The sequence below is a fragment of the Diprion similis genome, chromosome 5 (genome assembly GCF_021155765.1).
Source record: "Diprion similis isolate iyDipSimi1 chromosome 5, iyDipSimi1.1, whole genome shotgun sequence".
Lineage (NCBI taxonomy): Eukaryota > Metazoa > Arthropoda > Insecta > Hymenoptera > Diprionidae > Diprion > Diprion similis.
Window position 1 is genome coordinate 1881328 of NC_060109.1, and position 24589 is coordinate 1905916.

General features: G+C 37.9%; 3 protein-coding genes across 4 annotated transcripts; all 3 read left to right on the forward strand.

The window, feature by feature from the left end:
- Positions 1-4420: 4420 nt before the first annotated feature.
- Positions 4421-6369, forward strand: LOC124406268 (feline leukemia virus subgroup C receptor-related protein 2-like). Of its 2 annotated transcripts, none has more exons than XM_046881620.1 (6): positions 4421-4672; positions 4820-5296; positions 5368-5582; positions 5647-5750; positions 5819-5929; positions 6030-6369. In XM_046881620.1, the coding sequence occupies exons 1-6, from the start codon at positions 4468-4470 to the stop codon at positions 6343-6345; spliced, it is 1428 nt and encodes a 475-aa protein (XP_046737576.1). In that variant the 5' UTR covers positions 4421-4467; the 3' UTR covers positions 6346-6369. The 2 variants fall into 2 exon arrangements, with proteins under 2 accessions (XP_046737576.1, XP_046737577.1); XM_046881621.1 differs by having other exon boundaries at positions 4423-4676; positions 4827-5296.
- A 4661-nt stretch (positions 6370-11030) lies between these two features.
- On the forward strand, positions 11031-14758 carry LOC124406264 (lysosomal acid glucosylceramidase-like). The gene is made up of 7 exons (XM_046881617.1): positions 11031-11083; positions 12102-12423; positions 13019-13281; positions 13517-13948; positions 14035-14114; positions 14214-14491; positions 14594-14758. The coding sequence occupies exons 1-7, from the start codon at positions 11041-11043 to the stop codon at positions 14691-14693; spliced, it is 1518 nt and encodes a 505-aa protein (XP_046737573.1). The 5' UTR covers positions 11031-11040; the 3' UTR covers positions 14694-14758.
- Positions 14759-18142: 3384 nt separating this feature from the next.
- Positions 18143-22748, forward strand: LOC124406369. Its single transcript, XM_046881768.1, has 11 exons — positions 18143-19120; positions 19208-19306; positions 19569-19688; positions 19760-19879; positions 19951-20070; positions 20142-20261; positions 20524-20643; positions 20715-20831; positions 21108-21333; positions 22228-22341; positions 22652-22748. The coding sequence occupies exons 1-11, from the start codon at positions 18172-18174 to the stop codon at positions 22746-22748; spliced, it is 2202 nt and encodes a 733-aa protein (XP_046737724.1). The 5' UTR covers positions 18143-18171.
- Positions 22749-24589: the final 1841 nt, after the last annotated feature.

The following is a 24589-nucleotide window of genomic DNA, read 5'->3' on the forward strand; positions in this document are numbered from 1 at the left end:
TGCGAAAAAATAATACAAATAAAAGATAAGCTGAGAAAATTTTCAAGCAAACTAATTTTTCAATCACAATGGAGAACAATAGATACGCAATTCAAGTAAAGCAAGGTAATTAAAAATATTCTTATTAAGCATAAGCAAAGAAATGGTAAAGCGCTGCTATTCAGCGGTGTCAAAGAACAAAATAATTCAGCAAAGCAAGATTGAGATAATAAAGCAATAGTCACTACAAATTAAATAAGTAAGTTAACCAACCGCAAAGTGACTAGTGATGTAAGATACGAAAAAAGGTAAAGTACGAGCCCATATGGCTTACGAAGAGCAAACTCCAATAAAAAATAAAAAAAAGAGAAGAGATACGATGCAGGTAACTTCGTGGTTTCACAGAAATAACAATAGAAAACTTCACACTTACGAGAGCAGTAAAGAAATGTTGAAAAAAGGTACAAGATGGCACAGAAGATAATCTTAGACGAAACTGAACACCTGGATATCAAAGAAAGAGCGAAAGTAAAACTGCTGATAGATAGTGGTAAGATATGAAACGGCACGTCTGACGATTCGGTCAACTGAACGTAGAATGTGCCGGAATGAGCAACGATCCTGGCGATCCCGCCCGATTTTCGGTGTGCGGCTATCACGTGATTTTCGCCTTATTTTCACGGTCGCTGATTGGGCCGGCAGATCACGTGAGACGGGCGGTAGTCCATCGTCGAACGTCTTCTCCTCCCTCGTTGACTTATATTGAAATATCGATCCGTCGAGCGATATGTGGAGGGGTTACCGTCAGCTACTTCACGCTACTCGTGAGAGAGAAAAATGTACCCCTCAGGGTATTGGATATCGATACATGAGCGGATTTCGTAGGCATAAAGACACTAATTTAGGCTAATGATCCTACTCACAATACTACGGTATCGATGTCGGAAAAAAGACAGATTATGCTCTAACTCCTCGCTCTGCTGGTACTCTCCATACTGGTTCTAGATACTGTGGTACCGAGGCCTCCTGACAGCGATGATTCACACGTGAGGTTCCTATCCTAAACCCACCAGGTTGACATGGTTCGCTCCTCCTTGCTGTGGGCTTGTCACCACGTTGCAGCCCTTCGATAATATGAGGGTATCAGACAGCAACGATTTTGCGGTATCATAGACGGAACAGTAGGCGTTATGGCTGGTTCAGCTCTAGGCTGATAAGAGTCGTCGACTGGAGACTTCGTTGTGATTTGAAGTACGGACCTGTACCTGTACGCCATCGGCGATGCATCCAGGCGGGACTTCGGCTCCTGGCCATGAAGTCCAAATAATTGGAGGTCTTCGTTGTGCTTCACGCACGACTCTGTATGCACTTTAGGTAGACATCCATCTGGAATTGGGTTGGCGGTACGTTGCTGTTGACCCAGTCAGACCCAGAGCGAAAAGTAAGAACGGGGTGACAGAAAAGAGGAGGGGGGAAGGAGGGCAAAATTTGTTCACATGGTTTAGCTGTGGATTCAGCTGCGGCTTCAAGATAATATGTGTACTTGGATTCACCCAGTGCAAAATTTGACATTGGCTTGTACCTACATAGAAGAAATACTTATAAAACTGGATAAATTAGTGTGTTTGGAATTCAAAAGTTGCGCGCACTAATTTGTAAGCCAGGTTAAAAATGTAGGGGCTCTATGCACACCTGAACTTCCTATGTACCTAAAGCCGGCGGAGAACATTTGACGTACCCAACGAGTAGACGACTCAATACGCGTTGTTACAAGTTGCTTACACAATCGTATTAGTTTACACTTTGTTTGATCTTTAGTACTAAGAGTTGTATAAAAAAAAAATAAAACACTTGTTATGTGATTTTAGTGACTACAGTATAATAAACTACCCATAACAGTGAAACGCAATTGTCTTCATGTGCACTAACCCAATCAGCGAGTTGCTGATCGATTCGAACTCTCTAATAATGAAGAAACCAAATCATGAACGTAGTGAAAACAGAGATAATGTTTTTAGATTTTAAATTTTGGTGGATCAAATAATGCTAGTATATCATTTCTTAGCGATTAAAAGGAAAGAAAGAAAAAAAAGACCGCGTCGGGTGAATAACTATATTCCAGGAAGATTCACCAACATATTAATCAACAGTCATCAGAGTCATTGCTGCCATTCAAATAATATGCCGAGGTCAGTGATGTGAGAGAAACGCAAACTAATTGAAGAAATTTTGATGTAGGTTTTTACCTGGTTACTGATCTTGCGTTGTTCTGAGTACATTTTTTGGGTTCCTAAGGATACACTAGATGGTCACAGTCTCGTGAAATTGTCTCGGAAATTGATTCTCAGGCGGATAGATTTGAGCCTGCGAATCGCAAACAAAAACAAAGTAGCCCGATTGAATTTTGTTGGTAACATTTTGATATAATTTGAAAAATACTAGAATTGCTTTGCTGGGACGTTGCGTCGATGTTATTATTTTGCGAGAGAATTATATTTTGCGCAAAACGTGCTCCGAAACAACGGGATCAAAAGTTATAACTGAAAAACGCGAAATTCCTCCGTATTTTTTTCGTTATCTTCAGCTGTTGGTTCGACGACATTTTGAACGCCACATCTAAAGTCTTTGATTCGTTCCTGGCCGCGTTCCTTTGTAACCGATGGCTATTTTAAGAATTAAATTCGTTGACGGACGATTTGACGAAGAATCTTACTACTGGAGTTTTGTCGTAAACTCAGGTAACTGACCGTTGCAATACAGATGTCATACTCATGTCGAGAAACCATTTTGGATAGCACTTGTTAAAATATTATTTACGCAGCTAAAATAATTTCACGAGGATCTAAATAAAGCAGTGATGATTATTTAGTTCGAAAGGTTTTCTTTACTTCATACAGGCTGCGTAGCAAATATTAAACAGTTGCGATAACTCTGTATGTGAGCTGGCAGTTGTGGTTAAAACGTTCTTAACAATGACTTACATGTTACGTAAAATCTTTACGATCCTACACATTGAGACAGTGCGTAATTCCCAGGTAGAACACTTATCCAAAGGCTGACTATCATTCGACTAACATTTAAAAAAAATGTCGACGCATTGTTGGCAAAAAATGGACGGAGGTTCAGCTATTTTTTAATCACTATAGATTGTCAAAAAACTGCCCTTTAAGTTAACATGCAGTATACTTTATGCTCACGAATGTCCTCTGAAATGCCAAGTATAAGACAATTCGACTAGACAACCCGTTATCACCACTGCAAAGACAAGTCGAAAGTTTTTGATGTTTCTCAGACAGATAATAATTGCTTATGTGAGGGCATTCCATATGTCGAATGACCGTCAACGTTTTCTGGCACTTAGACTGACTAATCGCTATCATACTAGATGACAAAGACTAGTTGACGCCGGGTCTTGCCTTTACCATGAAATTTCAGAGGACATTCGCGCACTCTTAGTCAGTGTATAGTCAACAACAGGTGATTGAGAATCTCTCCATATTAAGTCAACTAACAGCCAACAGTGTGCTATCTAAGATTACGTGATTCTGTTGATGAAATATACATACGTTTAGACGAGGATCTCTGTACGAACTCGATCATAGTCCGGCCCTCACTCTTTACTATTTCTTGCTGATTTTTTATTACATTTGTCAACATTTTTCAAAACGAGCAGTTGAGGCTAGACCCGATAGCGGAATTTCTTTATTTTTTATTCTTATTTGTTCTTCACATTCTAATAAACGAATGTTATTGGAAAAATATGCGCCGCAAGAGGTTACTGTAATCATGTTGAATTTATGCAAAAATGAGTTAATAAACTAGACAATAAATAAGGAAACTCATCAACATTGAATATCAGAATCCTTATTAGATCATTTACAAAAAGTAAAATAGTGCATTCCAAAACGTCAAAAGTAGAAATTTCATACCTCAAAAACTATCAGAAATGTATATCTAATAAATATACAAAGTAGGTATCTATTTCGCCCTGAAAAATGTCATAAAAAATGAGCAAAGAAAAAAAAAAAAAGAAAAAAGTGAGGTTTGTACGTTACTCGAGTTGGTAAGTACAGTATTATAATCAAACCAAAATCTGAGTTCCTTTCTACGCTTGGTAAAATTGCTTAGTGGAGACAGAGATTATCGCTGTTTTTAAGGCCTGTCATAATACATAATACAATATGACAAATATTTTTTGCTTGCTTTGACTCACCATTATTGAAAAGTTTTTGATGCAATCTCATGTTATGAAAAGAAAAATATTTAGATCAACGTTGTACACCTGTTTTGGATTAAAATAGCATCGTAAATATTGACCACAACAATACGGAGTCGGTCAGAACTCTTACTAAGCCTTGCCAAGTGAAGCTGGGATCAGTTGAAACAGTATTTCAAAGTCGGTAAGCCCGAAAGGTGGATATCGAGGATCCGGATTAAAAGCAGCTCCGCAGCTGAAGAATAGATTTTTCTTAAAAGTCTTTAAGAATAATGACGAATCTACAAATCACTGAGAATGACACCGTGCATCCTCTGAAGACTGGATATACAGAGGAAAACGAGGACACCGTAACCGGCAGTCCCTACAAGGTCCAGGTTTTCAAAAGACGGTGGCTTCAGCTCTTCTTGTTTGCATTATGCGGCATGTGCAGCAGCTATCAATGGCCTCAATTCACGATCATCGGCCATATAATAAGTCGGTAAGATAATTTTTGAAAACCAAAAGCAGTGTTCTTGTTCTTTTGTTCATCGTAAGAATGTTGATGAGTCACTGTAATTCAAAACAAAAGCGAAATCAGTACTCAAGACCTTCCACTCGTTTTGCTTGTACAGAAATATTGAGTCCTCAGGTACTACGGCGTCTCTATCTCAGCTGTCGCGTCGACCAGCATCATGTTGATGGTAGCCTACTCAGTTTTCCTCTTCCCTGCCTTGTTTTTAATGGAACGGATTGGCATCAAGTGGTCAGTAGTGATAGGAGCTGTATTGACTTGTCTCGGAGCTTGGATTAAGGTCTTTGCGGCAGCCCCAGATCGGTTTCCGGTTTTGCTGATAGGCCAGGCCTTGGTCGCGATGAGCCAGGTTTTCATCTGTTCTGTTCCGGGAAAATTGGCAGCATTCTGGTTCGGGAAAGACCAACTCGCCCTCGCTACCGCCATTGGCTGCTACGCAGTTCACGTTGGCCTGTCAATCTGCTTTCTGACTGTTCCGATATTCGTTGGAAACCACGACGACGTCGAGGAAATTGGGCATACATTGTCCGTCATTTACTGGACACTCGCGATTGCATGTTCAGTTGTAACGTTAGCCGTACTTTTTCGTGAGTAGTCGCAATTCTCTGCCTAAGAAGACGTCGAGTTCTTTCCTTTACTGATCTTCTTTTTCCACAAGTTTTTCAGGACGAACCTCCCATGGCACCAAGCGAGTCGCGGGCGTTTCAAAAATCCGCCCATGAGTGTCTCGATAGAGGAGTTTTGGTGTCGTTCAAAAGGTTACTAACAAAGAACAGCAGCTTCATTATTCTTTGGAACACCTATGGTCTGATTGTTAGCATATTTTACTCAATGGCGACGATTTGGAATCCATTGTTCTTAACTCACTTCAAGGTAATGCTTCAGCGCACTCTGTATGTTCCTGCGGTACCTTTAGTTGTATTCAACTCTCTTTCAGAATTGCGAAGTTGATCTTGGAATAACCAGTGTGTTGAATTGCCTTCTGGGTACCATAGGTTCGGTAATCATCGCGTCAATTCTCGACAAAACTAAGAAATTCAGGTCAGTTGACCGTGGCCATGACATGTAACGACTTGAAAAACTGTTACTATAGCGTTCAACAATTGCAGAGTCATCGCCATCACCGTGACCAGTTCAGCCGTACTTTTCGAAATACTTTTGGCTGTGACCTTAAACGTGGAAATTAAATGGATGGTTTATCTGTCCCTTTCGTTATTCGGGTAAATATATGACTGTGATTACACTAAAATTTCAACGATCATTGAATTATTTTATACTAAAGCTTCTCAATGTGACTACACGCAACTTTTTCTATTTCAGCATTGCTCAACTCAGTTTCAGCGCGATCGGATTTGAATTATGCGCTGAAGCGACTTACCCTGAACCCCAGGCAGTGTCCATGGGGATTTTGAGCATAGCAGGCCAACTATATGGAGCTATCGTAACTCCCATTATCCTGAAGGTGATAAACGTTTACGGGGATGCAGCTGGACACGTGGCCATGCTCGCAATTCTCAGTCTAGGAACTTTGTTGACAATATCGAATAAAATTGATCTGCATAGGCAAAGAGCCGAAGAACATGCCGCGCAATATAATGCACTGAGTCAAGGAATATTACATAAGATTGACAAGTGATATAGATTTGGTCAGCCTTTCTCCTTGATTTTTTAAATTATACGTAACAACCCACAAAAGTAATTACTCGAAATTTCTGGGAGAGGACCGTTTCCACAAGTTCGTTTCTACAAGTGTCGATCAAATGATTTAAATTAAATTAAATGAAAATGTATCAGAAACAATAGTTAATAACGTTGTTAATGGATATGATGGATAATTTGTAGTTGACAATGAACGGAACAATATTATGTTTCATTTAAATATAAGATTCGTTAGTTAGTTATTCCTACTTAATCACAACCTAAAACTTTTATAACCTTTAAAAAAAAAAAAAAATATACATTACCTTTTAATAATATTTAAGCTATATCAATACTTAACTCCTGTTATTATGTGAGCATATTTGTCGTATTTTAAAGCTAAATATGAGGTTTAGTTTACGTTCACAGCCTCATGACAACAGTTCTTATCTCGAAAAAGAAATTCGTCGGGAAAGTTCATTATTTGACAACTTGAAAAATTATCCCGTCTATTTTGCTGTCTTTTATGGAACTGACAGTTTATGGAAAGGTCTCTTCGGATTTATTATACTGTTAATATGATTACGATATTATAATATTACGTTATATACTTTGAAACGTATATCTTAGATATGTATTTTTATTGAAAAATAATTCGTATGTAATGTTTACTCACTGAAATCAGGATCCTATTCCAGTTCTAATTTGACCCTCGCTAAGCCTAAAAAATCACATTGAAAAAATATAAAAAATGGATTCGAAAGCGGTCTAGAGTCACTCTGTACGTATTTAAAAATAAGAGTCTACTTACTGTTTGCGTTTTGCGCGTCTATATAACGTGTGCAAAATTTTTTTATGGAACACCTCCTCTCGCGTTTGATCAAGGTTACAATTTCCTATCGCAACAGTAAGACTGCATTGGAAAATTGTAAACATGCAAAGAAAAGTTGAGTTGCACTCCGTTGTGCCAGGACTGGACATTTTTTAGGTAGTAGATTAATATATTGTCTAATAAAAACAATAAGAATATTTTGAAATTTTGTGCGCCACCGCTATTGGTTCAACTTTGTGTAATAAAAAGTGCATTTTTTTCAATTTTGAACAACCAAAACAACTAAAATGTAATTATATTTGGCCATGTCTGGCCAGATCTAACAATACATACCTGGTAAAAGATTGTTTTGACGCTTACCTTGCTCGTACGTTTTCTTAACGCTGAGGTTGGGCCTGCAAGACGATTCGTCACAACTCCAATCGAGTTGAATTCTTACGTTTATTACTTTACGTTAATAATACTTTGTGTTTGTAATTCAAAATAAATGTCAATGGAATTGTCCTTGTGTTTATTACTTTGTGTTAATAATTCAAAATAAATGTCAATGGAATCCCCAATAGTTAAATACCTGCTGGTACTAGAGTGATACAGAAAAGCGTCTGAATTGGTTTGCAAAGAAATTCCGATGTCACAGAGCAAAATCGAATGAATATCCTATATTTATTCTACCCTAGTCCGATTCTGAATCTATCACTCTCGGAGCTCTCTACTCGGCCGTGGCCTGTAGACGAATGAGCTCTATCTGTCCGCGAGGTCGTGTGTCATGCTCGGCGGTGGCGCCGCCTGGCGGAAGATGCCGTGAAACAAGGGGCCAATCCACAGGTCTTGCAACTCATGAAGAACAATCCAGGTGGCGCTGTGATCCAGGGGTACATAAACATAACCTACATCGTGCATGTGACTGATGTACTGCATGTTGGTGTTGTTCACATTTTCTATAATATAATGTATCCCTCGATACATTAGAGTGACGTCAGTGGCTTGGCACGTTGGGAGGCCCATGTCGAAACCCACATTTGCAAGACCCAATAGAAATGTTTTAATATCGTCTTACTTGACCTGATTTGGTTTTATATGACCCCATATGGATATATGTACCCTGTTTTTGTTATGTATTTCTATATAGGAAAATTTTCACCAGAATTGCACTTTGATATCGATAAATCGGATAACATACTAAAACAAAATCTAAGCATCCACAGCTATGTCCGGCTACGTATGGATCCAGAATCTTTTTTCCAACACATGCACGTTTATTTATTTCTTAGACTTTTTAGGTTCAGTAAGAGTTGGACTCACAGAAGGGAAGAAATCGATCGAGGCTGTGGCCTTCAGGACACCGAAAACCCGAAAAAAATCTACGACGAAATTATATTACGGAACCATGTAAGCCGGGTGATTATCTATAGAATAGTATATTGGTGTAACAACAACAATGAAAATTGAGTGATTTTTAACGAGTGTGAAGTTTGCAACGATTTCATAGCATACGCCATGTTTTCCAATACTTCTGAAGGAAAGTTTGATGTAAAGAGCAGCAAAGATGGCACCGATAACGTGCGAAGTTGAGACATTCGAAAATGCGCATTCGCTGAAGAAAACCTGGTATGGATATTTGCGCAGTCCGGTTGTGCGCATGCGCTAACCTCGTTATACTGCAATGATCGGCAACAATGGTACACATAGACTCTACAATGACTACTATTATTATGATTGTAAATAATATCCCTGTATTTCTCTACTTATTGTTACTACTTTTTTCTAGGTACAATTCCCATCAAGATAACAATTTTTTAATTTATGTACAGGGATAACGCAAGCATGAGAATTTTGTACGAGTAAACATGGTTCAAAGGAATAAAAATGTCCAAGTTGTAAATTAAGAAATTGCTGCTTGTGGGAAGCTTATTTGGAGTATTAGCGCATTGCTTTAATCATGGTCCTTCAGTACCACCATCGTTGTTCCAGCAATCAAAAATTAAACTAACTTTGTACTTTCAATGTAACGAGACATGACATCCTTTTCAACATTTCTAGATCACAAGTGTTTCGTAATATAACGGCAAGACCAATAATAGTTTGAGAAAGCCATGAGAACCGGTAAAAGCATTTCACGCTGCTTTTGTGGGTTTACGGTTAAGTCTTGTCATTGATTATGAAATGTGCTATGCTACCTGAACATACAAGTACAGGTATGTTGAGTGATGCACGAATTTTCAACATATGTTGTACTTTTCATTCGTATCAGTAAGGTCAAAAAAATTGTCAATTTCATACGTCATAACCACATAACTCACATCAGGTATTTGGTACTAACGTTTTTTACACTTCGTACCCAGTTAATCACTCATCCGTTAAGTGTCACCATTTACTAACAGTGAACTTGAAATATAGCTAAAACGTGCTGTTTTATACCGCAAAACTCACTCTCAATCCGGAAAAACCAGGAAAATCTGGGAATTTTCCGGTAAAACGTCGTGATAACTCTTGTATGAGCAAAATATCAAAATTTATAAACGATGACGTGGGTATAAGTGAATAATTTTGTCTAAGTATGAATGGAAATGAAACGTGACTCCGACAAAATTTAGTTTAACAGAAAATACGATAAGGACTATATAAAAAAAACGTCCAACAAAATATGTCACAGAATTGATAGTCATTATGACAGAATTTCATGATATAGATGTAAGCTGCTGCGATTTGAGGTAGCATAAAACGCAATAAATTATTTGACTCTGCGTTTTGAAAATATGCCAAATCACTGACAACGTAAATGGTATGAAGTTTTGCTTTTTCTGTAATCGCTGACATAATCGTGAATTGTAAAGCCAACATTTGCAATTTACTAGTGTGAAATGATCTGAAATCGAGTTTAGTGGTAAAAATAATAGACCCAGTAACTCAATATTAGAAATTTGGAAGTCGCTATTAATTACAGCGGAGAATGATTTCACTTCACATATATAGTGAGTGTGTGCGTTATAACTTTGACGTTTTATTCTACTTTCTGCATTGTAAAAGTTAGTCTCAACATACTTTCTACCACATTTTATATTCATGGCATACAATCTAGCAGAGAACATCAACATTTCTCCTCCTCTTGTATTATTACATTCATTACTCACGTTGCAGCGCATGTAATTTTACTTTACTAAGGCTTGGACAAACTAGAGACTTGGGATTACAAACTTCAAGATCACTTTTCATCGTAAATGAAACATCAGATGTACTAGATAAAAAATCATAGCATATTTAATAATTCGTGATTTAGTAATTTTTTTTTTTTTTAACTTCACAAGATAAATCATGCAACAAATTACATGGGATCACTCGTGCACTTACGTGGGAAAAATTGTCTTCCCGTACGAAGAACCGCGGTGATTTTGTGGAGACGTTTTATCTTCTCTCGTCATTCATGATTATCATTTAACGAGAGTGATAGCTGTTGGCTCGTGAGCAAATAGCACGGTTCCGTGCAGCCATGGAATTGCTATGGGAGAGAGCCGCCACTGATGACGAATAGAGCTGGACAGCAGCGATAATCGAGGAAGCCGATAAACAGTCGACTTTCAACGGTTGTGCGGTTTGGATGGAGCAGCTTGACTGGCTGCAAGATTTGCTGTGCAACACGTGTGTCCGAAGCCGAATTCTTGTTAAAATTTCTTTCACATCCACCGACCTCGACAACCAACCAATTGACTTTGATAAGAGAGGCGTTAAGTGATCGTTGAGATGCCCGTTTGATCTGTATGATCTATTTATAGTGACATCTTGCAGTGAATCGTGCAAATTTTCGTGCAAACCTTCTGCTCTTGGGTCATCGCTGACAATAAGACAGAATCAAGAGACTGCATTATGCAACGATTCTATCTCCTGCTGATATTGTGGATATATGCAGGTATTTTCAACGGGAAATGTTTAAATTATTTCAACTTTATCAATGAGAAAGCATTTATTAAAATTAATTCGTTATGCTTGTCACGTTTAAATCGAACGTGTCTGATGTCGGAACCAAAAATGTATTAATAATGAATTCTGATAATACAACACGTTTTTGCATTACATAGTTAAAACAAATTTGGTCAACTTTACCAAATTGCAGAAATAAATATTGTTTTGACCATAATCGTGTTCCTCTTGTGCGTTGAATAGAAGTATCCTGAATATAAAATTTCTTTCAGGGAACGTATTGATTTCGTTGATTTTCATTGTCTTGTACACACAAAACTGGACGAATTACTTCGAGCGAGAAATAATAGTTTTAACTGTTCATATAACAGCAATTTATCTCATTGAAATGAAGTTTTCCGTCACTTTTGTTGACTTTGAGAAAGAGTTTCTTATCACGTGATTAAAGGGATTCATCAAATACCGAGAAATAAACCGAGTACACATTTTGACATGGCATATATATGAATATAATCATATGTTGTTGTATTACATAACAGATTGTATTATATAATATAGACAAATATCATATTTAACAACATTTCTTACCACGTTTAGGCTCATACGTAATCATCCTTCACACAATACTTACTTATACACAGATTGTTTACAACAACTTAGATAACAATTTCATCACATTTTGTCAATGTTCGCGTATTACGTTACAACTCAATATCGTACGGTTCATCCTACGACAATCATCAATAACAAAAAGAGTCCAACGAATCTTGTTACAGTAATTATAAGTCATAATGTAAATTTTTTTATACATTATCCATCAATATTGACATCGTTATCGATCTGTGTTTCAATATTGCAAACTAAATGTTATCTTCTGAGTCTAAGAGAAAGTAATTGTTCATAATTTGAACTTTACGTTACTTTCAGCTCCACCTTGGGATCTTAATGAAGAGGGTCTACCGAACTAACGAACTCACGTTGACCATTCAAATCTTCTGTATTCGCAGCGGAATCTCTTCCCTGCGTACCTCGAGATTTCGGAAATGGAGGAACAGTGTGCGTCTGCAACGCGACTTACTGCGACAGTACACGAGAGCTCGAAATACCGGAAAAAGGTTCGTTCGTCCGATACACCTCGAGCAAAGACGGCTTGAGATTGGATCCAACGAAGGGTGCTTTCACCAACGAATCAGCAACCGCTGACGTTACTCTTCACCTGGATCTTCACACAACTTTTCAAAGTATTCATGGATTTGGAGGTGCTTTTACCGACGCGGCGGGCATCAACATAAAGTCATTGAGAAATGCTACGGCGGAATATATACTGAGGTACTTCGCACTGTTATTGTTGTATTTGAAACACAACAGTTACCTTTTGACTTTTGTCCTTTTTATTAATATACTTCTACGATGGCAGGTTATGCAAATAGAAAAAAATGGGTGATCACATTCATACCTTCCAGAGGTTCAATTTCGGAACCTTCCATTTTTTTTGTTGTCCGTTTCACGGGGAGTGACCCAGAATGCAAAATGGCTTAATAAACTAATTTCCCATCATGCAGATAGAAATTAATGAGTAGAACGCATTTTCTTCTAATTGTGAGACGAACTCACGTGGACCGGTTTCTTAGAAACTCTCCCGAACTAAGAAAGAACAACAAGTTCGTGAAACTTGTGACGTACTACAGAGATTTTTAACGAAGTTATATCTGGGTCGGTTGGTATCGTCGATGAATAATCGTAAAAGCTATTACATTTAAGTTCTTCAGTGCTTATCCAAGTTCACGATAACCGAACTTTCCACAAAATGAATCTCCAAGCCTCCGCATGAAGACTCTGCAAATGAGTCATTAGCACCTTTCATCGTGTTTTGGATTTAATCAGGCAACAGTCGAGTGGCTTAAAAAAATCCTCAAATTTTCAGGTCATACTTCAGCGAGGAAGGAAGTAGATACAACTTGGGTCGTGTTCCCATCGCTGGGTCTGACTTCTCCACACGAGAATATACTTACGATGACTACAAGGGTGACACGCAACTTCAGAACTTTTCCCTGACTGAGGATGATCTGAAGTACAAAATTCCAATGATGCAAGAGGCTCTTAGAATGAATCCGGACCTAAAATTTTTAGCAGCTTCATGGACTGCTCCGCCTTGGATGAAGACGAATAATGCTTACACGGGTTTCGGTGAGTCCGTCTTTCGTTTAGTTGAACAAACCCTGTAGTTCAAGCTCAGTAAAGGACCATTCATAAAACACGTAATTTCCGGTACCAGCACCAGTCATGGGATGTCACAGATGGGGAGGGAGGGAGCTAAAATATTTATGAAATCTGCCTCATGTATTTTATGAATGGCCTCCAATGTATCGATGGATATCATACCTCATAACTCAATTTTGTACTTGGTAACTAAATTCCGCAGGATTTCTCCGTGAAGAGTACTACCAGGTGTACGCTGAATATATTGTGAAATTTATGGATCTGTACAAAGGCTATGGGCTCGATATGTGGGCGATGTCGACAGGTAATGAACCGTCTAACGGCATCATACCAGTGACCGGTTTCAACAGCATGGGGTGGACACCTAGTGGCATGGGAAAATGGGTTGCGAACAACCTCGGCCCTACGATTAGTAGATCCAAGCACAAAGATACTGTCATTTTGGCTTACGACGACCAGACGTTTGGCCTGCCCTGGTACGTCTCTGACATGTTTAGCAACAAGGTGGCAAAAAATTATACAGCTGGTATTGCCTTTCATTGGTACTGGGACAATATTGTACCGTCTTGGGTAATCGACCGAACCCGTTATCATTTTCCTGAAAAGTTCTTGATCATGACCGAGGCCTCAGTTGGTAAGTCATATCATTTTCAATCTACGTGTTAATGCATGCTAGATATTTTACGATCCGTCTACACCAAGTATCATTTGCTCGTACAGGAGATAAACCATGGCAATTCAAAAAAGTCGACTTAGGAGCATGGAGTCGAGGGGAAATGTACATTACGGACATCATGGAAGTGAGTATGGTTTCCGTAAGCAGGCATGGCGAAAAGAGAGTATTCCCTTGTGAATGTAATGATGGAAACTCTTTTGAAATGGATTTATTTGTCTTGAAGAATCTACAGCATTGGGTGACTGGTTGGGTGGACTGGAATCTAGCTCTCGATCAGCAAGGTGGTCCCAATTGGAAGAGGAACTTTGTGGATGCTGCGATTATCGTAAACGCTAAGAATGACGAGTTTTATAAGCAGCCAATGTTCTACGCTTTAGCCCACTTCAGCAAATTCATTCCACGAAAATCTGTCAGAGTGAAGCTTAGTCAGGAAGGATCATCTATAAATTCTGTCGCCTTCAAGACTCCGCAAAATAGGATTGTTATAGTTCTGTACAATCCGTGAGTTCAAATGATAATTTCTCGTTATGGTTTAGAATTAATTATGATTAATATTTTTTGAACACTGTGTGATCGGTCAATAAAAATCATTTCTCGTTTTAGACTTACCAAAAAGCAGCATGCAGTTATCCGTGACCAAGAAAGAGGAAACATCGACCTGCAGCTACCACCGAAATCGATTCACACCATTGTGTATAAGTGATCGCACACGGTAATCGCTTGATCACTTCTAAACAATTGCTTAGATGTTACTCACTTGATTTGGGGTAAAGATGAAAAATAGAAGTATTCAGTATAATAGCATTGGAAATTTTTTATGATGAATTTCTTTGACTTCATTCTGTGTCCTCAAACCTTCTGTCAAAATGAGTTTTATCTTCGAGCAAAAAGCAAATTAGCAGCTACTTGAAAACAACTGAAACAAATAAAAAAAGAACTACTGGAATCTTTTCTCAGTGATAATTTCTATACAAACTTTTCAAAATAATTTCACCAAACCCCACAAGAGTTCGTGAACCCCCATCGACCGTTACGTACTGAAAAGTTCATTATTCTGGGAATCTCTTTTCAGAAAAAATTCCGAAAATTTAATCCACGAGTTTTCATTGTATTTCGAAGAAGATATTACTTGTGCTACAAAAATGAATCATTCAACTTACTGTACGCGACTTGGATCAAAAAGATTTTCCAAGATAATAGCCATTTATAATATTCCATTGCATTCACGAAATTATAGTCTCACCAAACCCCCAATACCGAGCGATACGATGTTACAAGTCAAAAATCAATGTAAAATATTCACCGATTTATTTCTTACATTTGCAAATTCTTCAGCATTGTTTCCGATATTCTTTTCGAACGTCATTAGTATGATGTGTCACGCAGACCGTTTGCTTATGAAATTGAATCGTATGACGCACTGCTACGTTACGTTATTATCGACCGCGTGCAAGCGATCAACACGAGCTCTCTTCTCCTATCTCCTTGAACTTCTCGAGTGGATTTATTTTCAACCTGATATCTTAAATAAAAGCTCTTCAAATCTATAAACGTATAAAACTTGTCAATTGTAGAATTTCACCCTGAGATGAGAGGATATTTGAGGAGAATTTTGCCGGTAGGCCAAAGTCTTCTCTGTGCAGTAAAAGATAGTGCATCGGTTCGCATGCGTTTATTTATTTTTAAGGCATGGACATTGAAAAGTCCACTTTTTGTGGCAGTTGTCGTTCCGTAAAGTGACGATTTATACGGCAGCGAACAAAGTTGCGGAATAAAGTGTTTATTCCGCAGTTTTGATGCGCAGCTCGAAGTGCGCATCCCAAACTGCCGAATAAAGTAGCTTCATCGAACAGATCGCGACATAACCTCACTCTTCGTTTTGCTTTTCAATGCGCATACCGTGAAAAATATCGTAAAATATTGTGGCATGGCCGTAAACCGTTTTTTGGCTCGGATAATTTCAATACTCGCTTCCGGCTCGTTTCCGGCTCGCCTTCAGCGCGTCCTGAAATCTCTTTCCTTGCCAAAAAAACAGGCGGTTTACGGGCATGCCACATAAATAGCTATTATTTGTTCTTTTAATGAACTTGGTGCGATTGGCAACCGTCGATCTTGAAATATGTAACACATATGATCTTTTTTTTGAAGCGTCTGATGAACGATATGGACTACGGTATGGCGTTTATTGAAATATGTTTATGTACTGTCAAGCTTGTAAGTATCTTAATGTACGTATGTAAACATGAGCAGTATGCATGACAGCACAAAGTTAAATGCTCTGTATTTGCCGCCAGCGTTTCTTTGTCTTCGAACTATTCAAACATCACACAAAATGTTGAACAAACGTACGCCAGACGCTTTAAATAAACGTATGTGGATCTGGGTATGTAAGATCACACGTCCCTTATGAGTCAGACGTTTTCAATTCCATTGATCAACATCCCACATGAGACATAACCAGCCCAATACTTGTTTTCAAAAGTAGCTGCAGTCAGAATTCAAGAGTCACAAGCATGAGTTTCTTCCAAAAGCATGTCAAGTTCGCTTGAGTTTCGCCTTGTTGATTGGAAGTAAAGGCATCCGGGTAAGAGATCAAACGTCACTTATAAGTCAGACGTGTTCAGTCCAATTGATCAATATCCCACATGAGACATAAGTAGCCCAATACTTGTTTCCAAAAGTAGCTGCAGTCGGATTTCGGACCGAGTGAAATATTCCAACGAAACCCACAGGACCGAGAGACGTTGGCCATCTGACCTTGTTGTATAAATCTGGTTGTGATCTAAGTAGACAACGTATCAATAATTTAAGGAAGGTAGGCACCAAGTGCGTTCAAGTATAGTAAACGAACGAGTCCTTCTGAGAAATTGCAGGAACTAGGTGCATTCAGGATAAAAGTGCACGAACTAGGTGCCTTGCTTAAGGTGCACCAACTGGGTGCAATCAAGAAGAAGGTGCAAGGAACTATGTACCTTGAGAATGGTGCATGAACTAGGTGCAGTCAAGAAAAAGGAGTGGACTCGACTTCAACCAGCTAATGAACCAATAAGGGTCCTACTAGCATCTCTTGGTTAGCTTAGCTCGCGCGAACTCAGCGCTGGTCGGACGAGAACTGCGGTTCGCTCCGTGGTAGCGCTTTTATAAAAAGCGATTGGGCGTGTTACCGACCGTTCAGAACTCGATCGGTAGCGTCAGAAGTCTAGGAATAGCAAATGCCTGGTTCTTAACCTTTGTGGAACTACATTGGTAGATGATTATTCATTCATTGCATGCGACAGTGAGTTCGATAGCGTTGTATTTATAAGGACACGTTAGTTGGATTACGGAATGATTACTGCTAAGTTTCTCAATAACTACAGTTTCATACTTATCAATTGCCAAAGTTGATGCAAGATGAAAATCCTTTTTCTCCTTCTTTTCCACCCTTCGGCAGAACGCTACTTGGCACCTCATCATATATCGAATCGCTGTACATGTTGAACTTTGAGTTTAAGAAATTGTACCTACATGGGATGGAAATATTGATGGTATATGCCAGAGCGCGAGTATGAATAATAAACTGAGTTACTATATAATATTATCACAGTGTAACAATCATGTAATTCATTGCTATATATATATATATATATATATATTGATATGGAGTCTAAAGGTTGATGTATATACATATATAGCATATATATATACATCGACCATTAAACTCCATATCAAGCGGAAAATAAAGAACGGTAGACGCAACACTTTATCTCTTTCGGACATTAGCGGAAATGGTTCGGCTATTACATGTAGATGTTGATATGTGTAGTGACGTAAGACACATGCGTGACGGGGGTCTTAAGCGTTCAGAGTTCCAAGACAGATGGCGTTGGAATTCGTATACGTAAAAGTAAATTATCACAGCAGTTCGAGCAGGAATAAGCTTTCACAAACCTCCAGGCCACCGCTTGGCCAGTATACCGGACAAACTATAGTTAAATAATATAGGTGTGAGTCATTTGAATCTGTATTAGAATCATCGATGGTCTGAAGATTGAGATCGTTCTTGTGGTGGAGTGTTAGCTTAGTAATTCACGGTAGCGATTCGAGACGCAATTCCATTTTGGACTTGTCCATCATTCAACTGGGCATCTGTGATACTTATAGGGGATTCCCACGAGTGAACAGTTATAGTGACGAACAAAATGAACGATTCAATGGCAATCGGTTTTGACCAATTGACGAAAGACAATTATCGAACTTGGCGGATGAAAGCCGAAGCTTCGTTGGAAGTATGTGATCTTTGGGATCATGTCGATAAGGACAAAGAATCATCTGCAGTGGATACGGAGTCGTGGATGAAGGAGGATAGAATAGCTAAATCAATATTAATTTTACATGTAAGCAGCTCGCTGCTTCCGTTGCTCGAAAACTGCAAAACTGCGTGCGAAGTTTGGTTGAAACTTGAAAATGTTTGCGGTAATCCAGATGAAGACGGCAAAGATTTGATAGATGATTCTGAAGATAATGATGAAGATGTAATTGTAAGTGCTATTGAGGATAGTGTCGAAGATTTTTTTAACATCATCAATGATTTATCAGAGAAAAAGGTAATGGATAATGAGAAATCACTGAGCTCTACCCTTACCGATAATTTATTTTTACGATTGAAGAAAGATAACGTTGGAAAACTTCCAGATAAAAAAAATATCGTAAACACTGTCAGTGACTTTATTAATGTCATTGGTGAATTATCTAAGATTGAAATAGAGAAACAGAAAAATGAATTATGCTGCAAGCTCATTGATAGTTTGCTTCTGGTATTTGAAATACATCCACATAAAAATAACAATGATGAAGCGGAAAGTGAAGCTGATGCGGCGGAAATCCGAGACGATAACGTCAACGGTGATAAGAAAAAAAATTATGAAATTACGAGCCAAGAGATTCCGTTAGAGGCTTCTGAGGATAGCCAAACGCGAAGTGAAGAAATGTTGAATACCAATTTAGAGGCAGATGAAGAAACAGAGTCTGAGACGGAGTCTGAGCCAGAGAATGACATAGTAGATGAATTCGAAACACCATTTGATATGTATTATGGACGACCTGAATTCGTAGAGCAGGTCAATGATGAGAGATTTCCGTGCAAGTTGGGTAATTGAAGAAGCGACAACTTCAAAAAATTATATCAATGTGTTCTATTTGCGTCAGATTGATAAATTTTTAAATTCAATTTTTTAGGAAACAGCGATTCAACATGTTCATTCATAGATTTGAACACTCCACCACCTACACCAACTCTTGAAAAAACACGCAAATGTGGAGTGTGTCGTGAAGAAGGTATGAACAAAAACATATTAATGAATGAAATATGATTAACGATTTAACGTAACAATTATTTTTCAACCTAGGACACAACAGAACAACTTGTCCAATGAATAAATCAATTGCTTCTGAACCAAAAACTTCTGCTTCTAAAGCCACCGAAAGTCCCAAGAGATCATATAAATGCGGAGTGTGTCGCGAAGAAGGTATAAACAAGAACATATTGATAAGTGAAATATGTTTGACGATTTAACGTAACAATTGTTTCTCAACCTAGGACACAACAGAACAACCTGTCCAATGAATAAATCAGTTGCTTCTGAACCAAAAACTTCTGCTTCTAAAACCACCGAAAGTCCCAAGAGATCATATAAATGCGGAGTGTGTCGCGAAGAAGGTATAAACAAAAACATATTGATAAGTGAAATATGTTTGACGATTTAACGTAACAATTGTTTCTCAACCTAGGACACAACAGAACAACCTGTCCAATGAATAAATCAGTTGCTTCTGAACCAAAAACTTCTGCTTCTAAAACCACCGAAAGTCCCAAGAGATCATATAAATGCGGAGTGTGTCGCGAAGAAGGTATAAACAAAAACATATTGATAAGTGAAATATGTTTGACGATTTAACGTAACAATTGTTTCTCAACCTAGGACACAACAGAACAACCTGTCCAATGAATAAATCAGTTGCTTCTGAACCAAAAACTTCTGCTTCTAAAACCACCGAAAGTCCCAAGAGATCATATAAATGCGGAGTGTGTCGCGAAGAAGGTATAAACAAAAACATATTGATAAGTGAAATATGTTTGACGATTTAACGTAACAATTGTTTCTCAACCTAGGACACAACAGAACAACCTGTCCAATGAATAAATCAGTTGCTTCTGAACCAAAAACTTCTGCTTCTAAAACCACCGAAAGTCCCAAGAGATCATATAAATGCGGAGTGTGTCGCGAAGAAGGTATAAACAAGAACATATTGATAAGTTAAATATGTTTGACGATTTAACGTAACAATTGTTTTTCAACCTAGGACACAACAGAACAACCTGTCCGATGAACAAATCAGTGGTTTCTGAACCAAAAACTTCTGCTTCTAAAGCCACCGAAAGTCCCAAGAGATCATATAAATGCGGGGTGTGTCGCGAAGAAGGTATAAACAAAAAGATATTGACAAATAAAATTTGAGCGACGATTTAACGTAACAATTGCTTCTTAACCTAGGACACAATAGAACAACCTGTCCAATGAATAAATCAGCTGTTTTCGAATCAAAAACGTCCGCTTCTAAAGCCACCGAAAGTCCCAAGAGATCATATAAATGCGGAGTGTGTCGCGAAGAAGGTATGAACAAGAACATATTGATAAGTGAAAAATGATTGACGATTTAACGTAACAACTGTTTTCCAACCTAGGACACAACAGAACAACCTGTCCAATGAACAATTTATTCGCTATTGAACCAAAAACTGCTGCTTCTACAGCCACCGAAAGTCCCAGATCATATAAATGCGGCATATGTGGTCAACAAGGTATAAACAGCACCGTCCAAGAATTCAGGGTCACGCTGAAAATTCAAAAATAGATATCGAAATTTAGACCGGTATAGTCAATGAAAACATTTCAAAATCATCCAAAAGTTGTTTGTTCACTCAAACGAACAAACTTTAAGTTAATGCTTTTATTTTGAAGTGAATGGGTTGAGAATATATTTCAATGGCTATCCTTATCGCTATCATGTTGACAGTATAAATTGATATCAGGAGTTAAGATGAGGAGAACTAATCATTTTTTTTTTCTCGTCTAAGGTCACAACAGAAGAACTTGCGGCCTTCAGACTTCTTCACCATCGTCCCATCACATGTCCATCCAATCTCCCTCGTCGTCTTACTCCGGAGGTGGTCGCAGTTATAAGTGCAGCAACTGTGGTGTTTCAGGAAAGAATTCGACGTCCTATGAGGAACTTTTAATATTAAATCTGACGACCCAACAACTTGACCCTATTCGATTTTTGTTTTATTTTTTGCCTATATCGTATAGATCAACCGTCAGACTCGTTCGAAAATTCACATTTCGGCGATACATTAGTTTCTGAGATCGACATTGCTTTGGTGAATTGAGAGAAAAGTTCTCTCACCCAAGTGTTGCGGTATTCCATGCACTTTGCGATGGAAATTTTTATGAAAGGTTCCGATCCATTATAGCACAGTTTCCAAAAGAAGCTTACGTGAATCATTCGTAATCTGAAAGATAGTCTACCGATCTCAAATTAACAGTATAACATTTTTTAACGACACGCACCATATTTTGGCGTTATAGATACTGAAATATTATTGTAGAGTCGATTCTATTATCGTAGCTTAAGAACACGGTCCAGAAATTCTTCCATAGCTGGATGAATGATGCAATTCAATATTACGTTGCGTACAACCACGACACTTGTCATAACGTTTCAGGAACTTTATTGCTGAAATACAGCTGCAAAAATTTATAGCGGCACGTTTATTTTGAAAGAATTAATGCTCAGCATTAGAAAGACGTATTGCATAATACTTTCAGTCAAATCGATTACGGATCTTTAATGTTACACATGATTGCGGTATATTTTTTATTAGAATTGTACTCCGATGGGAGAAAATTTTTTCTCGAATCTAAGACCGAAAATTTTGTAGTTGAATCACTGAAATTAATAGGACGGATGCCAGCTGTGGAAATATCGTTGGTTTCATAGACTAAAAAAAATTCATGGCTCATTGCCTGTGAAGGTCAAGCGAAAAATCGAACAGGGTCAGGAAATGAATCGCGTTTTTTTCATTTTCGATCTAATATGAAATGCCTCGTATGATGATAATTATTGAGAGGTATTCCACGCGTACGGTATAACAATTGGTTTTGTAATTAAAGTATATAATTGTTTTAAATATCCAGGACACAACATAAGAACATGCCCATACCTGGTATCAGAGATTTCATCACCTCAACCTACCGCGTCCTACAGCACTCCAGTGAGATCGTACAGATGTGGATTGTGTGGAGGAGAAGGTACTGTAAGGCAGTAATAATTCACGGATTATCGGTACAAAATTTTTATTCAAGGGGGTGTCCTGGTCGATTCCAACGTTAACGCAGATTTCTCCGAATATCAAATTCCACGTGTCTGAAACTTGACGAAGGGCTTAAACAGCCCCGTCATGTACACAATTCGAGACAAAGACACTCCAACAGATTTTCATTCGATGCAGAAGTAAAAAAATGGCACAAATTCTACGAATTGATTCTGAATTGCAATTTTGTAGAAACCATATTTACATTTCTGTGTTGAACTGACATGCATTTGAGTGTTTTTGTTCAGAAGTGCACATAGAATGGGGCTGTTGAGCCCTTTTTCGGGTTTGAGGTACATCGACTTCGATATTTGGAAATACATACATCCAATGGATCGCTTCTAGACGTGCTGCTTTTATATACAGACATTGTATTACGTAATGATGATCCATGTCATGAGTAAAAATAAAAAGTCAACTTATCTTTTTCCTCATGTAAGGTCACAACCGCAGCACTTGCGGTTATCGCAGCATTTCGTCGTCGTCTTATGATTACGTCTTCACACCATCCCCCTCGCCGTCATACTCTGGAGGTGGTCGCAGTTATACTTGCGGCAATTGCGGTGGTTCGGGTATGAGTATCCCACTCTGTAGAGAATATTATTATTTACAGTTAGAATAATGTTGTTTCAACTGATGTTGAGGATGTTTTCCATTCACAGGACACAATCGGAGAACGTGTACACGTTGATTAACATCCCAAGGCATCGACAAATTTCTCTACAAATATCAAACGTGAACGAAAACTGTTGCAAATGCCTTCTATATTCTAGATAATTATTGCTCATTGATTACACTTCATTAAACAACAAATGAAAATGTAAATTCTTATTTCCGGTTCAGCGTACGGACGAGGTATTTCATGCACATTCGACAAAGGACTTTTCTTCACCATTTTTCATTTTGTTCAAACGTTATTTTTTATAAAGTTTTAAAGCTTGAAGCAGAAAAATTGTGTCGAAGTTCCGGAATAAATACGCAAAATCCGAATGTGGAAAATGATGTTTGAATATTTATTTACCTAATTTGAAAGAAATAAACATTCATAAATTTACCATCATTCGATTTTTTTTTCTTCTAGAAGACTAAATGACGAGACTTCTAGAAGGTCTAAATTTCGTCACCCAATTTTTCCCCCCCAACCTTTAGTAGTCAAGTTCTATGAGCTTATGAAGAATTGACGTAATTGAAAAACGAATTGTTTAGAAGCAGTTTTTCGAATCGAAAAAATTTTCAATAAAATATTAAACGTTGTGGTTTATATAGAAAATTTACTATACTTTGAATCGTGAAATTAGATTCGAAATTTGAATTTTTTTCCATCTCACTGATTACCGCAGTGGTTTCTACTCAAATTCGAAACTCAACATGAATTTATGTTACAGTTGAATTGGAACAGTGAAATTTTTCACTAATATCTTCTTATTTTATTGGAATCTATCAGAGAAGTGCATGGCCGGTTAAAATTAAAAAATTACCTTTCTAAGGACCACTCTTATAATTATACAAAACATAGCTACATGCTTTGCTTTTTGTACTGTCTTCAATATGAGATAAGATAGGACATTCTTGATCGGCTGGGGATTCCAGTTACTATACCGAGAAATGGCGATGAAACAGTTTCTGATCACCAGATTGCCTGATAAGTGATTAAAAATATATCGCTATCGAAGAACAGCAGTGTGACAACAGTTTGAAGTGATTAATCCTAAACCAATGTTTTTATCACACACTCTCACTGTATTCGTTATTACTAGAAGAAAAACATGGAAAATGCTTATCACGCGAATCAGTAATACTTAAAGAGTACGATTTACAAAGGGATAATAATTGCGACGGCATAATCACTTGGATCTACAATCTATAATGTTGTAATTCCAATTACAGAATGTCACTTTTTAAGATAGCTGACTTTATTGCGATGTGTATGATATATGTAAATCCTTTAGTGGATTAGATAGAAATTTCTACACGTTGTCTGAAAGATAATCTAAAAAGAAACTATTACCCATATTTCTATCACATTGCTCTTACATTTTACAAGACTGGAAAACTAGTAATTAACTATTTACTTGAACACCTTCATGTAAGCTTGGCCTTTCATTATAATTTGTAGCAGAATGTCACCGCAGTTTTGATGACTGAGTAACCTCGAATTCGACGTGATTTTTTCACAACAAATATTT